The following is a 17,217-nucleotide window of genomic DNA, read 5'->3' as shown; positions in this document are numbered from 1 at the left end:
ACAGTTGGTTAGGATGCTCTCTATTGCGCAGCGATAGAAGCTCACCAAGACGGCTGATGACAGCTGGTTCTTCATAAGTTGCCTTAAGAAAATGAGGCGCTAGTGAGCTTTCTTGACAAGGCTGGAGATGTTGGTGGTCCAGGACAGGTCTTTTGAGATGTGAGTCTCCAGGAACTTGAAGGATGAGACCAGCTCAACTGCCATCCCATTGATCTGAATTTGATGTGAATTTTATTGAATTTATCATGGCTTACTTATGACTTTTACTTCTTCATAGTGTATTGGAAATGTTCTTTAGTCTCACTTTCCTCCTCCTAGAATTTGCTCTTCACTGATGACACTGAGAATTCGGAGATCAAAATTATTGACTTTGGTTTTGCACGGCTCAAACCTCCTGACAATCAGCTCCTGAAGACCCCCTGCTTCACTCTTCAGTATGCCGCACCAGAAATCCTCAAATACAGTGGTTACGACGAGTCCTGCGACCTCTGGAGTTTAGGAGTCATTTTGGTAAGGTCTATACTCATGTTGTTCCTGTAATCCTTACATAGTTGTAAAAGGCAGTAGGGTTGCTGAATGCTTAGAGTTTGCCTAAACTCAGATTGACTTAAGTCTTAAAAAAGCAGCTTTCTAGAATTTAGCAATAATGTTTTCCAGTAGAGTTTCAGTTAGGCTGCTACTTTAGAAGACATCTGGATGTAAAGTCAGTTGTCAGTTATAATGCTTGATCAATAAGTTGATGTTTGTTTCCTTTTATAATATTATGTAATGCATGTTGTAACAAATATTTTACAGATTTAGGGTAGGACTGTTCAATGTTTGGATAAAGAGTGACTGAAAATTATAATCTTGAGTTTTTCTGCTATATATACAGCAGGGAAAATAAGTACACGTCACCATTTTTCTCAGAAGGTGCCGTTGACTTTTTCCCAGATGCAAAGAAAACAAATCAAATTAGTTTACAAATTAAGTTATATGTAATAAAATGAAATGACACAGGGAAGTAGTATTGAACACATGAAGAAAAGTAGGTTTAGAAAGGCAGTGAAAGCCCAGACAGCAGCTGAAATCGCTCAGTAGCTCTTCAACAACCCTCTGCCCTTTATCAGTGTAAATGAATATTAGCTGCTTCAGTCCAACAACTACATTATCAGGATGATGAAGATGAAACCATTTCAGCAAGACAATGATCCAAAAAAGCCAATGAAACTCTCAGATGCTTCAAGAGAAAGGAAACCAAGCTGTAGAATGGCCCAGCCAATCACCTGATTTGAATCCAATGTAAAATACAAATTAAAGATCAGATTTGATAGACAAGACACACAGAACCATCAAGATTTTTACACTCTTGCAGTCACACCTGAGCAATTCGTGTGACTTCATTCTCCACATGAGAGGCGTCTTTAAGCTGCCATCACCAAAAAAGGTTTTATATAAACATTTACATTTATATTTAGTCATTTAGCAGACGCTTTTATCCAAAGCGACTTACAAATGAGGACAAGAAAGCAATTTACACAACTATAAGAGCAACAATGAATAATTGCTATAGGCAAGTTTCAGGTCAGTAAAGTCTAAGAAGGAAAGTATTAGTAATTTTTTTGTAATTTAGTAATTTTTTACTAAAGTATTAAATATGTTTCTGTAGTTCGGCACTTTCTCCTCGTGTCATTTCATTGTTATTACACATAACTCACTTTTCAGGTTTATTTTTATGTTTGTATTGTTTGGGTTTTTACAAATCTGGTTCAACTCCATGTCAACAGCTCCTTTAAAAATATTATTCCCAGGAAAAAAAAACATGATGCGTTCAATACTTGTTTTTCCCGCTGTATACTGTAATGTGAGCATTAAATCAGATTGAATAGCTTTATTTGAAAAGAATTTGTTATTTTGTAGGGTTTGAGTGCATCTAAAAAAATTACAAGCATAGATAAATGCAAAATACAAGAAAGATACGAATCAAATAAGCAGTGTTGTATTTGTTTAATTATGATAAAATACTGAATAGTGTAGTTTGTCTGAACACATGAGGGTTTTCTTTCATTTCTGCCTAAATGCCTTGCTATTTTGTATTCACATTGCAGCTTTTATCCTCATTCATACTTGCTCCTTTTTGGATATGTATCTGTGTCTTGCTTTTTGACACATATTGAACACCAACCAAAATAAACAAGCTATCAAGCTTTTCCTGGACAGCTTAGCATTGCAGATTGCAGTCATAGTAGCTACCCTTAAGCGGAAGTTTTCAGCCAGGACTTTACTGAGACAAAGATGAGAGGAGATAGCGAGATGGAGCCTAGGGGAGATGTCCAAAGTTGAGTTATTTTTGTGGGTTGGTTTTTGCTTCGCTCTATACTCGGGAGCAGGACCTGGCTGGAGGGAGAAGAGAGTAGTGCAGAAGAGTTTGATGTGATGATCTCTGACAGAGTGAGAGACCCTGGAGCTTTGCGCTGCACAGAGATAGACTGAGAGTACTGAGAGACAAGAGCAGTGTAGCTTATTTCCCTTTCACTAATTTTCACATTTACTTTAATACTAAAATCGCAGTTATATATTCTAATTTCTAAATATAGCACATTTACAGAGTTAGTTTAGCCAAAAATCTGATTTATTGAAACTCATGTGGTTCCTAATGCACCTTTGTTCATCTTTGAAAGATATTATAATGAAATTTGGACCGTGACCTTCTTTAAAAGTTCTGTTCAGGACTTACAGGTAAAAATGCATCATACTAAGCTATCATCAAAGTGGGCATCTATTGTTTTTGCCCTCTTCGGTAATGTGTTGTAATTCTTGTTTTGTCTCCTCTGTTTAGTCCAAGAAATAGATTTTTTAAAGTAAGCCCAATAAAATGCATATACAAATAAGATAAAATTGGTCCTAAAATAGAACCTTGAGGTACCCCCCCATTTAAGTTGCCCATTTGTTCTTTGTTTGGTTGCAGTACACCATGCTATCTGGACAGGTCCCGTTTCAGTGTCAGGGGAAGAGCTTAATGCACACCAGTGCAGAGGAGATCATGAGGAAGATCAAACAAGGAGACTTCTCTTTCGAAGGTGAAGCTTGGAGAAATGTGTCCAGTCAGGCCAAAGATCTAATACAAGGTGAGACGCAGCTGGAGATGTATAGAGATCATTATGCAGTTTTATAAATATTGAAACTTTTGTGTGTCCTTTCCTGTGGTACAGAGCTGCTGACGGTGGACCCTGACAAGCGGATAAAGATGTGTGGCTTACGCTATAATACCTGGCTACAAGATGACAGTCAGCTGTCCTCCAACCCACTTATGACTCCTGACATTCTGGGATCTTCTACCATATCAGTGCACTCCTGTGTCAAAGCCACCTTCAATGTAAGAAACCAAAAAGGCTGCAAGAAGGCTGGGAAATTCTGGGATCAGGCTAGAGCATGAGCTCAGATTCCTCTCTCTCTCCTAACGATGGGAATTCCCCGAGCTCAAATGTCTTTTTGGCCTCAGAGACCCCTTCCCATACAGCACGCCAAATACAATTGTTTATATTCAGTTATCTATGTGTGGGTTTGAACTCATGAACTAATAAGTTAAGCCATGTCAAATTTGCATTAAGTCAGCGCTGATAGCCTAGTGGACAGTGCACCAATATATGTATACAGCATTGCTGAGGGAGTCCTGAGTCCTGGCATGCAGACCTTTCCTGATCCTGTCGCGCTTTACAACTTTTTTTTCCAACTCTGCTTCTTTTATAGATCTGTCCTGTTGTAATTTAAAAAATGAACAAAAAAGATATATATACAAGATGCCAGATAAGAGATGTCACATTATATTGTTTCCTTTAAAAAAAATAAATACTACTGCAATCACTAAATTAAACAAAACATTTACAAGCAAACAAAAAAAGGAATGGACATTATGGATCAAATACACATTATAGTGGCATTTATTATAAACAACATTTACTTTTAATGTCGAGTAAAACAAGCCACAGTATATGAGAATGTGCTTTTCAAATTGTCATTTACTTTTCTAATTAGGCTCAAACTTTTTTTGTGCACATTTTGCTTTTTTTTTTTTTGCTTGCTTTACATTAATTGCGTGATATAAGTCACTATGGAAAATAAGTTGTAGCACAAATTCAATAATAAAAAATTACTTATATTCAGGAAAATATGATAATATAAAATATTATTTTTGTAGATTAGTCCCAGCAGGCACAGGACGTCAGCATGACATCAGATTGACGTTGTACCGTAGGGATGTTCCTTTTTGTTTGAAAATGAAAATCAGGTTGTTGTTACAAACCAAAGTCAGGTCGATGTCAATGTCCAGCGTCCAACCTAAAATCAACCAAATATCAGTCAATCGTCAAATGATGTTACAGTTTGACGTTGTGTGGATGCTACCACTATGACATCTATCTGACATAGGATTTTGTTTGCCATACTTGATGAATAAATGCCAGTATTTGATATAAATATGACGTTGGTTTAAGATGTTGGCTCGACGTCGGATTTTAGTCACTTTGCAACACAACCGAAAAACAACCAAATATCAGTGTCATTTGATGTCTTCATTGGACAAATATTTCACTTTTGCAAGGTTATTTTTGTAATGTGTTATTAAAATTTTTGATACAAGTAAAATAGTAAAAATTCAATTTAATGTTAGTGAAGTTTATTTATAAACTAATTTCGAGAGGAGCATGTGCTTATGATTGATCACGGCTGGTCCTGCATTAACTAAAGCACGATTTACCAATCAGATGATTTATAACTCACTACAAATAACTTGCTTAAGTTTCTTACTTTAGTTATCTCCGCCTTGAAGAATTCCCAAGGTCAACACATGCACTCCGGTGCTTACGGTGACCCGAGTTTGATTCCGCCTCGTGGTCCTATGCCGATCCTTCCCCTCTCTTTTCACTCCATGCTTTCCTGTCAATTCTCTACTTTCCTATCCAAATAAATGTGAAAACCCTGAAATGTTTTTGTTTTTTTAAATTAAAATTTAAAAATTGTAAAAATCTCTATATAGCAATTCATAATCTGTCATCAGCTCTAAATAATGGGGGAGTTCTCGAGACCTGATCTCAAACTCCCCTCTCGCCCTGCAAACAGGAGGTAGCCTTGAGGCTTGAGGATCTTATGAGCTCAGGGCTCTCTCTTTATAATCAATCATCAGCTAAGTGTGACCTCTTGAATCATTATTTATGACCCTTAGTTATAACTGTGCTTAGTTTTTGTAATGTAATCCTGTGATGTCTTCCCCAGGCCTTTAATAAGTGCAAGCGGGAGGGTTTCCGACTCCAGACGGTTGACAAGGCTCCTCTGGCCAAGCGCAGGAAGATGAAGAAGACCAGCACCAGCACAGACACTCGCAGCAGCTCCAGTGAAAGCACACACTCCTCATCCTCTTCCTCCCAGTCTCAGGATAAGACGCCAACAGACGGAGAGATGGCCAACCTTCCCCAGGCTCCTGTAAGCACACCACTCACTTTGGGCCCTGACGACGAGCCCTCACAGGGCGAACCCCAACCTGCCTTCACTTTTACACAGTGACCCTGATTGGGAGACCATCAGGATAAGCTGTAATTCTCATTCTTACTACTTATGCTCTGACGGCTGTGCAACTCAAGAATTTGCATGTGAGGACCAACTCAATTTCATCACTAGCAATAGATACACACCATGAGAACTGTAGATGGAGATGGAGTGACTTTTGGCTCAAGTCCCGCATGGCTAAACCTCACTGCATCCAGTCAAGGATAGAAAACTTCACTTCAAGGAGCGTCAAGACCTTCGATTGAAGGAAATAGAAGCAAAGTCTGCTTGTTCAGTGCCATGACTAACTAGATACTTTGCTTAAGGGTAAAAAGAAAAATATATATATGTATTTTAAATAGACTATATTTAGGAGGAGATTTATTGTTTATATGGACTTGTCTGAAATTTGGTATATAATAGATAGTTGGTATATTTAGGATATACCAGTTTACTGTATGATAGCTCCCATTGTGCTGGGGAGCTTTCTGATATTGACTCACATATCTAACTTTAATATTTGACTTCTTCCATCAGAGTAGCAACAGTTGGGTGTTATAGTTTATGTGCGAGCATTTTACAGTATAACTCTTGACAAGGTAGAGGAAAGTTTCATATTTACGCTATTAGAATTTTCGGTTGAGAGATTTTCCTCAGGTTATTTATTTTTTCTTTTAAACTTTAACACATTTTCAAGGAGTGGAAGATATTAGTTGATGGTTTGGTCTTGCCCTTTGGAATATCTTGGACAAAATACAATCATTTCTGCATAGTTGGGAATTTTGCGAAGGTGCAGGACAATTTCCAGTGCATGTTTTGCATCGGGTGTTAGTTTTTAACACAAACTTGGTGTCTTCTAACAGGAAAGTTTAATATAGATTTTAAGGGAGCATTGCTTCATGCACTGTTTACAGTTTTGCAATGAGATTTCGCTACTGTGATTGCACCTTAAATGAGAGAAGATATTGCATATTGTTTTACGTGACCGCAAGTTTAGGCTGAGCATGAATCTGCCTATAGAAGTTTAAAGTCAACTTGAAATCAGTGTAGACTCGCATTATACTGTTGTACAAAAAAGAAATTCTTCCCCTGCAATGACTGCTTTTCCAGTGAGGCCGTGCAGGCTGCGGATAATTCTAACCATTAGATAAATGGCTGTAGTTTTAGCAAATTTACAATCATGCTGGCTGCATTCTAGTATATAACTCTCCCTAAATATGGGACACTTCCCCCTTCGTTTTTTCTCTGTCTTGTTTTTCTTTAAAAAAGTATTGCATTAGAGGAAGAAGACTGTGTTGCAATTCACGTTGACTTTAAACTAAGTGCCTGCAAAGTCTAACGACACTCTTATCTTATGTAAGATAACCATGACTGTGGGCCACATTTTAACCTGAAAATGAGCTAAAAGACTGCTGTGGCTTCCTGTCTAATGGTGGCATGTTGTCTGTTTTGGTCCTGTGTAGATGACTGATGCTTTAAGATGGGCTGTGGTAGAGCTTGCGGTGTTTAAAGTGATGTGCTTGTATTTTTCTTGTCTTCGTACAGTCATCTGTTTTGCAAGCCTTGGAGCTTTTGAGACTCTGAGCTAAAGTTTAAGATTATTGAAGCCAGACCAAAGTCCATGGGCATTTTTACACCTGTAGATTTTTTGCTTCGTTCTGAACATTTCCCCTTGGTTCAGCTCACTTTCACAAGGCAGCATCTCTAAATGGACCAAAGTTTGCTTACGCAAGCCACATGTGCTTTCATTGGTTAGACTGCTCCTGCACCTGTTTATGTGTTTAGAATGAATTTGTCATTCATCATAATGGACAGACGACAGGCTTATTGTGGCTTGTTTTTAGCTGATGTTATGTGCATAATCATTGTGTGCAAGAGGCAAGGTTTGTTTTTGTTATGCGATCTGGATTTTATTTAATTTAGACCTTTGACCTGTCTTTGCACCAGGTTTACCAACCATTCATTTTGAGAGGCATTAGGAAAACTTGCACAGTGTACGTAATTCGTCAAACATTGTGATAAAGACTGATTTGTTGGTCTGTTGGGTCGGTTGCTTTCTCACTACATTTTGGCTGTTTCCGAAACTGCATACTACTCAGTAGGTACTGCATTTGAATTTAAACGTACTACCCGGCCGTTATAAAAGTACGTTCTATACAGTATGAGTGTGAGTAGTATGAATAAAACTCGGGCGTACTACATCCGACATTTTGTCATATCATGTGACCTACCCGCGTGAGTTGCGTCACTTCACTCCCATTCATGAATTCTCTCGCGGGCATCATGGGGTAACGCAACCTGCATTGAATGCACACTTCAGAATCTCCTCAGAATTAGTAGGTCATCCGGGTACTTCTCACGTACTGATTTTCGAATTCTATGGATTTTGGCATACTACTTGGCTTGCATACTGTTTTTATCGTACTATATAGTATGGAAATATGTGATTTCAGACGCAGCCTTTTTAGGCAATTTGGAAATGATTCGTTGGTGCAGATTGTCATGATCATGCTTGCCTAAATGAATTGAACTAAGGTAGTAAAAGCACCAGCTTTTTTAAATAAATGCTCCAAACTAGCTAGTTGTGAAACGCCATATATCCAGGAGCATTTTTGTACTTGGCCTGGACACAGATTTGAATGAGCTGGTCTCGTCTAGTCATAGAAAATAGGGCCTTGGAATCTTATGGTTTGTTTCCACCGAGTGGTACAGTTCTGTAAAGTATGGTACAGTTCGCAGTTATTTACATCGTCAGAAGTTGTGAATAGGACCATAATGGAGAACCTTACTTTACTAACTTTTTACCCCTGCATTGGAATACCAAGCACAATAGTCTTGTAATTGTGGAGCTAGTCTCACTTTAGAGAGATTGCTATGCACTTAGATGCTTATTGCTACTTTCTGACACACAGGTAAGCCTACCGTTAGCAGTGGAAACAAATTTCTCTGTACTGTATAAATCATACCTATAGGTGAAAACAAGGCTTCAGTAAACTATTTTTTTAGGGGGGCAGAAATCCAAAAATAGACCAACCATTGTGCTATTTCTCCCGCTTTAAAGAAGATTTTTTTAAAGAAGAACATTGAGTATTAAACCCTCTACATAGTTTATCCATACCAATGAAGAACCTTTGCTTTTAAAGCCCAAAGTATACATGTTTTTGTACAGACATTTTGAGTAGCCTTTCTAAATATTTTCCATTTGATGTGCACATTAATGGTTGTCTCTCATCTAGGCATGGGCCGGTATATGTTTCTGACGGTAGAATAACCTTTATTAAAAGCATCATGGTTTCGTGGTATCACAGTATTGTCTGGGTAAAAAAAAAAAATGTTGTTCCCCCTATTGAAGAAAGTACATTTTGTATTAGGAAACATTTATAATATTTTATAGCAGTAAACATGTCAGGCAAAATAATTAAGTTAATCATTGACTTCTACTCTCTGCATTTGTTTCAAAAACACAGATTTCTTTACAACATATTTTAAAAAACACATTAAAAAACCCTCGCATATACCTTTAGGTACATTATAACAGACAATTTGAGCAGTTTTAAAACCTTGACTTTTCCAAAACAATGGTAAACCTTGAAAACAGTTATCCTCACATGCCTACTCTCATCTATGTATGTTTTCATTGCCACTGTAGTCTTCACGTGTTTTTAAGCTCTTCCGTTAAAGGGATATAAATCTCTGTCATCATTTACTCACACTGGTTCCCATCAACTTCCATAGTTGGAAAAAATACTAAGAAAGTAATGGGTACCATCAACTAGCGTTTTTAAAAATATATCTTTTTTGTGTGAAGAAAACAGATGAAAGAAACTATTAAAGATTTAAAAACACACTGTGGAAACCTTGTTGAAAATTACTCAACAAAAAAGTAATGCTTGTGCAAGCTGCATTTGCAGAAAATGGTCAGTGCATGCACTAGTATCTCGCACATGGTATAATTTTGTCATTAAGAAGGATTATAAATGTTTGCGAAAATTGTTCACATGCAGTATTGTATGTCCTTCCATGCAGCATGCTTTGCAGACATTACAATGACACAGAGAATAAAGTATACTTGGGCCTTAAAATGCTAAATATTTTAAATATTTTAGTACTCTGGGATTAAGAGTGTACAACACTGTTGAGCTATCTTCTTGGGTTTTGGTGTTTGTGTAGTTTGTGTTTTTTAGCCGATGTTGGCATTTCACCATAGGAAAAAAAAGGTTTTATCTTTGGCCTAAAGGACGCATTACGCTATAATTGCTGACCCGGTGGCATTCATATCTTGCAAGTACTACAAAACAATTCTAAAGGCACTTGAACTACATTGCTATGCAAAAGTAATTTCTTCTGTTCTTATTTTTGTGTTTCTCTGAAAGACCTTTATGCATGTGTGTATATATACAGTGCCTCATAAGGGCGAACATAACTGCCATCTTAAGAGCCAGACGTAAGATTTGGGTCTCTAAGTAAATCATGCATTCCTCTTCCTGTGCACTAACCAAGACAAAACCATCCTGTTATTGAGCTTTTAAGTGGTGAGGGCTGGATTGGGACCCAGCAGCGGGTACACACTCAAACACGCATTATCTGGTGCTCCTGCCCACTCGAACCCGGGCAAAGGACAAGAGCAATAAGAACAGCAGGAGCTCGGTTCACTTTCATGTGGCTGAAAGCCGCCGCAGTGTTCGGCCTCTTCCTCATCACCGTTCTCCCTAAAGCTCCCTCATTACTGCCTCCTCTTTTTTTGTTTGGGTGTATTATTAGAACGGGAACGAGGGGAGGCAGAGAGTCCTACATTGAACTCTCCTCTGGGAGTGAGGATTCATTTGATGATTTGCCGTGCTGCTGTTTGTCCCATTGGATTTGTCCCAGTCGGATATGTTTTTGTTGGAGTTTATTGCTTTTGTTTTGACTGTTAGGAGATTAAAGGCCTGACATGTGGGGTTTTGTTTTGCATTTATACCGAGCATGTTATAAGCATCAGCCTTTAAACTGAACGCAGTCCTTTGATCTGCGCACACTGTTTTTGGTGCTCTATTTTAGTGCTTGTAATTTGTGTCGTCTGGTTGTGAAATGACCCCGAGGGGCCTCTGTGTGATAACAGCAGTTGTGAGCTGCTCGTCTGCTTTCTGAGGTGGGCTGATTAGACTTTTTTTTTAAGATTCACCTTGATGTTATGTTCAGTTAATGTTAGAAAGTAAAGGGATTGCATGCTCGTTTGCATTTAGTTTCATCATATCCTTAGTAGAATTGATTTGGCGATGACTTAGATATAAAATCAGAGCTTGAAATATGTCAGCTACCAGAATGCTTTTTACAGTTCTTGTTGATATACACTACTTGTTGGAAATTAGTGCTTCTGGTTATCAAAGACACATTAAATTGATCAAAAGTGACTGTAAATATGTTAATGATAATGATTATCATACATCACAGGGCTGACCCAATATACTAAAATACTAAACCACTAGGTTTTGCACATATGATTTTTTTTACAAGATTAAAAAATAAATAATTGTTCTATGATGACTTTATATATGTGACCCTGGACCACAAACATGTCCTATGTTGCACAGGTGTATTTTTGTTATATAACAAAAATAGATTGTATGAGTCAAAATTTTATGTAGTTAACAAAAGTTCAGCCGCAGGACCTCACTTAGCCTCCTTAACTAATCACCTACTCCCTAAAACTTATTTAAGGCAGACTAGCCCTCTAGCACTGTTCTTCTCATTCTCTTGAGCACTCCCTCCCTCTATACCTTGCTTCCTAACAATCCTTAAACATTCTCTTGCCTCCTCGGTTGATTTGGGGATTCCCACTCTGTGGGTACCCCCACTCTGAATCTCTGGGCATCATTGTAGGACACCTGATTGACTACCTACCTACCTGTTCACTGTTTATCCTCTTATTTTCATTCCCCTTCATCTCCCCCTACCATCCCTTCCATCCCTACACTGTAAAACCCAAAAAGTTAAGGTAACTCAAATCATTTGAGGAAACCGATTGCAACAAACCATTTAAGTTAAAAAATTAATCTTAATGATGTGAACTTAATCTATTTGACTAAACGAAGCATTTTGAGCATAGTAAAACCCAATAAATGAAGAGAACTCAAACCAAATGAGTACTGTAAAACACAATAAGTAAGGCAACTCAAACCATTTGAGGGAACCTATAGCAACGGTGAGTTCAAAACTCTTTTCAAATGAGTAGAATTAACTTTCAGTCAATTTTGAGTTAACTTCACTCATTTCATTTGTTAAAGTTGACTGTCGGGTTTTACAGTGTTACTATAAAGTCTGGCTTTAAGTGTGGCGTGGTCCATGCCGGTTAAATATTTTTTATGACAGAAATCATTTGAGTTTTAAGTAAAGATCATGTGACTGAAAAGTGGTGTCTGTAAGCTATATCAAAACTCTGATTACAGATTTTAAATTGTTGTATCTGTGTACATCATTGGAAAGGTTTTGTGGTCTAAGGTCACATATTTCATTAAGGACATGACAAAGTAAGTGTGATGTTTTATGTAACTGAGGCCAGCTAGCGAAGTGCAACGCAGGTAAACCTCACTCCTCTTACCTCCAGGTGCTCTAGCGACAGCCATGGTCTTTAGCCTCCTAGTTAGAGCAACCAGCTCCCATGTAAAGAAATGCCGGTTGTATCCCAGCTCAGACTGGGTTGGGTGCAGTAGGACCGGTGGGTTAAACATGACGACCTTCTCGGGATGGAAGTGAGGTTTAGGGGGGTGAGTGTAACGGAGCCCAGCTAGCAAAGTGCTACTCAGGTAAACCTCACTCTTCTGATCTCTAAAGGTGCTCTTGCGATATAAACTAGGGGCCATGGTCTTTAGCCTCCTTGTTAGAGCAACCGACTGCCATGCAAAGAATAACCGCTTTGATCCAAACTCATAATGGGTTGGGTGCATTAGGACTGGTGGGTTACACATGGGGGCTCGTTCGTGATGGTAGTGAGGTTTAGGGGGGTGAGTGTTATGGAGGCGAGCTAGCAAAGTGCTACTCAGGTAAACCTCACTCCTCTGACCTCTAAAGATGCTCTTGTGACAGACGCTAGAGACCATGGTCTTTAGCCTTCTTGTTAGAGCAACCGACTCCCATGCAAAGAAATGCAGTTTTAATCCCAGCTCAGACCAGATTGGGAGCAGTAGGACCGGGGGCTTCTATAGATAGATAAATTGATAGATCCAAACACCAAAAAGGGATTCGGCTTCAACCATATTTCTGTCATTTTTATCAATTGGATGTATCCTTGGTAAGCATTATACACTAAGACAATTAAATATATGTATAAAAAAAATCGTATTGACCCCAAACCTTTGAACAGTAGCGTACATCCAGCCAGTTTTATTGGCTGAGCCTGTAATTCAGTTTTTGGACAAACCACCTCATTCTAGATGGTTTACAATCCCTGACAAAGCTTTTTCTAAAATCGAGAAGTTGTGTTATCACAGATGTTGAAACTTTTTAGCACTGAATTGTACGAAGCAGACACAGACTCTGGTCACTGTTTTGTTATCAGTGTCTCCTTTTCCATCCACTTTCCTGTGTCTGAAAGCATCTGTGTACTCTGTGGATGTCTCTGCCTCTGAATCAGTGAAATGGGGGGTTTATAAAGGACGTATCCCTTTTTTCTGTTTAATTTAACCAAAGTTGTGATTTGTAGCAGTGAAACTTAATGCAAAGTCTCAGCCTTTTTTAAACATACACCAAGCTTTAATTTTATTTGTAGTCAAATCTGTTAGTCAGGTTAGATTCTTGACCACAAGCTTCCTTTCTCCGACACTTCCTGCTCTCAAACACATATACATGTAATATAAATATATACAGTTGAAGTCAGAATTATAAGCCCCCCTTTGAATTTTTTTCTTTTTTTAATATTTCCCAAATGATGTTTAATAGAGCAAGGAAATGTTCACAGTATGTCTGAAAATCTTTTTTCTTCTGGAGAAAGTCTTATTTGTTTTATTTCGGCTAGAATAAAAGCAGTTTTTATTTTTTTTAAAAAACATTTTAGGGACAAAATTTTTAGCCCCTTTACGCTATGTATTTTTTCAATAGTCTACAGAACAAACCATCATTATACAATAACTTACCTAATTACCCTAACCTGCCTAATTAACTTAATTAACCCAGTTAAGCCTTTACATGCCACTTTTAACTGTATAGAAGTGTCTTGTAAAATATCTAGTCAAATATTAATTACTGTCATCATGGCAAAGAAAAAATAAAATCAGTTATTTGAGATGAGTTATTAAAATTATGTTAAGAAATGGGTTGAAAAAATCTTCTGTCTTTTAAACAAAAACGGGGGAAAAATAAACGTGGGCTAATAATTCAGGGGGGCTAATAATTCTTCAACTGTATATATATACACACACACACACACACACACACAAAAATGATTATATAAATGTGATCAATAGCACAAGCCCACAATCATTTAGAACAATCATTTAAAACTTTCATTGCACTTTCCAAAAAGCCACAAAATACACAATGCAAAATGTACATCATATGTGTTTCTTCTGCCTGTGCGTTTTAAAGTGTAACTGCCAACACACATTCGATGCAGAAAATTCAGATATTGTGATCGTGATGATGATCCTAAAAAAATCTGAAATTGATATGTTTTGAGTACGTATTTTTGCACTTTCTTGTCTGGTTGTTGCAGTTTATTGCAAAGGGAATTTTGAGTAAATAAATTTAAAGGAATTTGTAAACTTGCAGGCTGATTTACTCCTCCTGTGCAATCCAACGCTGCCACCAAGGGGCGCTGTTTACACAGATTTCGATAGCCTGTTTGCATTGATCTTGATTATGGGATGTATATAAGAGCTTTCCTGTTCCTAGCCTTTTTACTGGTCTTCAGTGTGCGCTAGATGTTTAATCTTTAGGCATTAAATAAAAACAGATTTAACATCAGGCTGGAATCATGACTTATCATAATTGCATTGTTTAGTTATCTAGCTGGGCTAGACACTTTATTAATTTATTGAAATCAAAATAACCAAACCGCTCGAAAGCACCAATCTAAAGTCCTATTTAAAGTGTGTTTTAATGTTATGTATTTGTAAGTGCTAAGCCATATACTTCTCCACACAGTCTGACACCGAGTTCTGTCAATGTGTTCAGCAGCTCTTTGTTTTAAAGGTGATGTTTCTTTAAAGTCCGAGAGGACACAATATAAATATATAGTTCATATTTTCAAGGATTGTGTGGTTGTGTTAGTCCGTTACGTTGTTACAGATGCGAACTGAAGCGTCTTGCATGAGTGTTTAGTTTCAGATGAGTTGAATCAACTCTGTCTGTGTGATTTCAGAAAGTGTGCTCTTTTTATTGATCCATCTTGTTGGCAACTGTTTTCCCCAATTGTTTTTGTGATCCAAAATATGTTTGAGGTGATTATTAAAAAAATAAGGGCTTTAAAGTTTTGAATACATATCTTATTGATCAAGAGTAAGATAACAAAAGAAAAATGGTCACAAATTAAATAAAACCTCTAAATTCACAAAATGATTGTTTGAAGTGTATTTATTTTTGTTTTTGGAGGTTTTCTGTTTTCAATGGCTATAAAAATGCTTTGTTAGTATTTTTATACATATTATCCAGTTTTATAAAATTAAATTCATGTTTTTTATGTGTATGTTTGAAGCCTGTGTATATTTTTGTCACTGACTGTAATATTTGATTTGTATTTACATACATACACACAAACAGTGGTGATCGTACTTGATTTGAATGTGTATTTTAAACATTTGTTCATTGTTCAAAGTTTAAAGGAATGTTGTGTAATATACAGTACTTATAATGACTCAGACACTTCAACAAAATCACTTTAATTTGGATAACCTTGATCAAAATGAGAAAACAGCAATAAAAGACATGAAGATAGATTAAAACTTCTAAAAGTTAAAGCAGTCAAATGAGTTGTAAGTTTAAAGGTGATTGTTTGAATGATTCACTTCTGGAGCCACAAGACATCCCTAATCACTCACAGGACATCACTAGTTTCTCAGACATTGCTAATCTTTTACAAAACATCGCTAGTCTCCATAGATATATAGATATCTCATACAGACCCTCAAATGTCAAGAGCCAATCTACGCCTCTCTCTATGCTTTGTCGTGATCTTGTCTTCAACCTCCTGGCTGTGAGATTTCATTGTTTTTGATTTTTTAATATTTTCCAAATGATGTTTAACAGAGCAAGGAAATTTTCACTGTTTGTCTGATAATATTTTTTTCTTCAGGAAAAAAAAGTGTTATTTGTTTTATTTTGGCTGGAATAAAAACAATTTTTAATTTTTTAAACACCATTTTAAGGTCAAAATTATTAGCCATTTTAGGCTATATATCATTTTGATAGTCTACAAAACAAACCATCGTTATAAAATAATTTGCCTAATTACCCTAACCTGCCTAGTTCACCTTATTAACCTGGTTAATCCTTTAAATGTCACTTTAAGCTGTATAGAAGTGTCTTGAAAAATATCTAGTAAAATATTATTTACTGTCATCATGGCAAAGAGAAAATAAATCAGTTATTTGAAATGAGTTATTAAAACTATTATGTTTAGAAATGAGTTCAAAAAATCTTCTCTCTGTTAAACGGAAATTGGGGGAAAAAATAAACAGGGGGGCTAATAATTCTGATTTCAACTGTATCTGTATGAAGCTTAACTACTGCAGGAAAGCACTTTCCTCCACTTTTCACCGACTATTTTTTACACACTTTGGGTTCAGTCATGCCTCAGTTTCCCATCAGAGTCAAATCAATGATTTTATCAATAAAGTGAACTTTGCACCAGTTCCTTTTCAACACATAATGCTCTTCAGCAAAGTTTAGTCTAGTATTTAGATTATTTCTGCTGATCAGAGGTTTGGTCACTGCAGGGCGTTCAATCTAAATTCCCTCAAATGTTGTTTCAGGCACAGGACGTCAACATGAGGTCATATTGACATTGTACCCCAACGTCGTGGGGACGTTGGATTTTGTTTGGAAATGAAAATCGGGTTGATGTCAGAACCCAATGTCAGACCCACCTCTATGTTAAACCTAAAATTGACCAAATATCAACGTCTAATCATGTTACACCTTGACCTTGTGTGGACGGTATCACTATTACATCTATCAGATGTTGGATTTTGGTCACTTTCCAACACAACCTAAAATTAACCAAATATCAACATAATTTGACGTTGATTAGACATTGAATTTTGGTCACCTGATGTCATGACCTAAATCTAACCTAATTTTAACGTCTAAGGTGCTGTGTGCCCAAAGCAATCTCACAGCAATTCCTAACTTTTTGATTCAGTGGCTAATTCAAATGAATTCCTATGATCTAATTTGTTCAATTTAGTACGATTTGCTCATCACCCAATGAAGGTTGGGGTTAGGGGTGGGTATAGGTGCCACGCCTCCTTTTTAAAATCTTACATTTTCGTACGATTGAACTTATACAAATTTGTATGAATTAGCCACTAAACTGGCAAAACGAGACCAGGTTGGTATGCCTGCGGCTTATCTATGTTTCTATCCAGAAGATGCAAATAAGATTTATGCGCAAAACTGGAACATCACATAAAACATTGTGAATAAAGCATTGTTTTCTTGCTGTGAGCCAAAGAGAACTAAATCATCACTTCCTTATTATCTTTTTCTTACTGTATATAATAA

The 17,217-nt window shown here is 37.0% G+C and overlaps 2 protein-coding genes across 3 annotated transcripts in view; both read left to right on the top strand.

Annotated features, from left to right (window-relative positions):
* The window catches only part of rps6ka5 (ribosomal protein S6 kinase, polypeptide 5), a 52,198-nt gene extending 41,515 nt beyond the window's left edge, over window positions 1-10,683 (top strand). The window contains exons 14-17 of the mRNA XM_688458.10: window positions 319-510; window positions 2,948-3,107; window positions 3,192-3,355; window positions 5,251-10,683. Coding sequence (XP_693550.4) covers window positions 319-510; window positions 2,948-3,107; window positions 3,192-3,355; window positions 5,251-5,538 — 804 coding nt within the window. The 3' untranslated portion in view covers window positions 5,539-10,683. The remainder of the gene's footprint in view (window positions 1-318; window positions 511-2,947; window positions 3,108-3,191; window positions 3,356-5,250) is intronic.
* LOC141378433 (uncharacterized) overlaps window positions 1-17,217 on the top strand; it is a 283,306-nt gene that overhangs the window by 163,325 nt on the left and 102,764 nt on the right. The gene's annotated exons all lie outside the window — the stretch shown is intronic.

Source organism: Danio rerio, chromosome 17 (assembly GCF_049306965.1).
Source record: "Danio rerio strain Tuebingen ecotype United States chromosome 17, GRCz12tu, whole genome shotgun sequence".
NCBI lineage: Eukaryota > Metazoa > Chordata > Actinopteri > Cypriniformes > Danionidae > Danio > Danio rerio.
The sequence above is the reverse complement of the archived record's forward strand: the minus strand, read 5'-3'. Positions and strand labels throughout refer to the sequence as shown.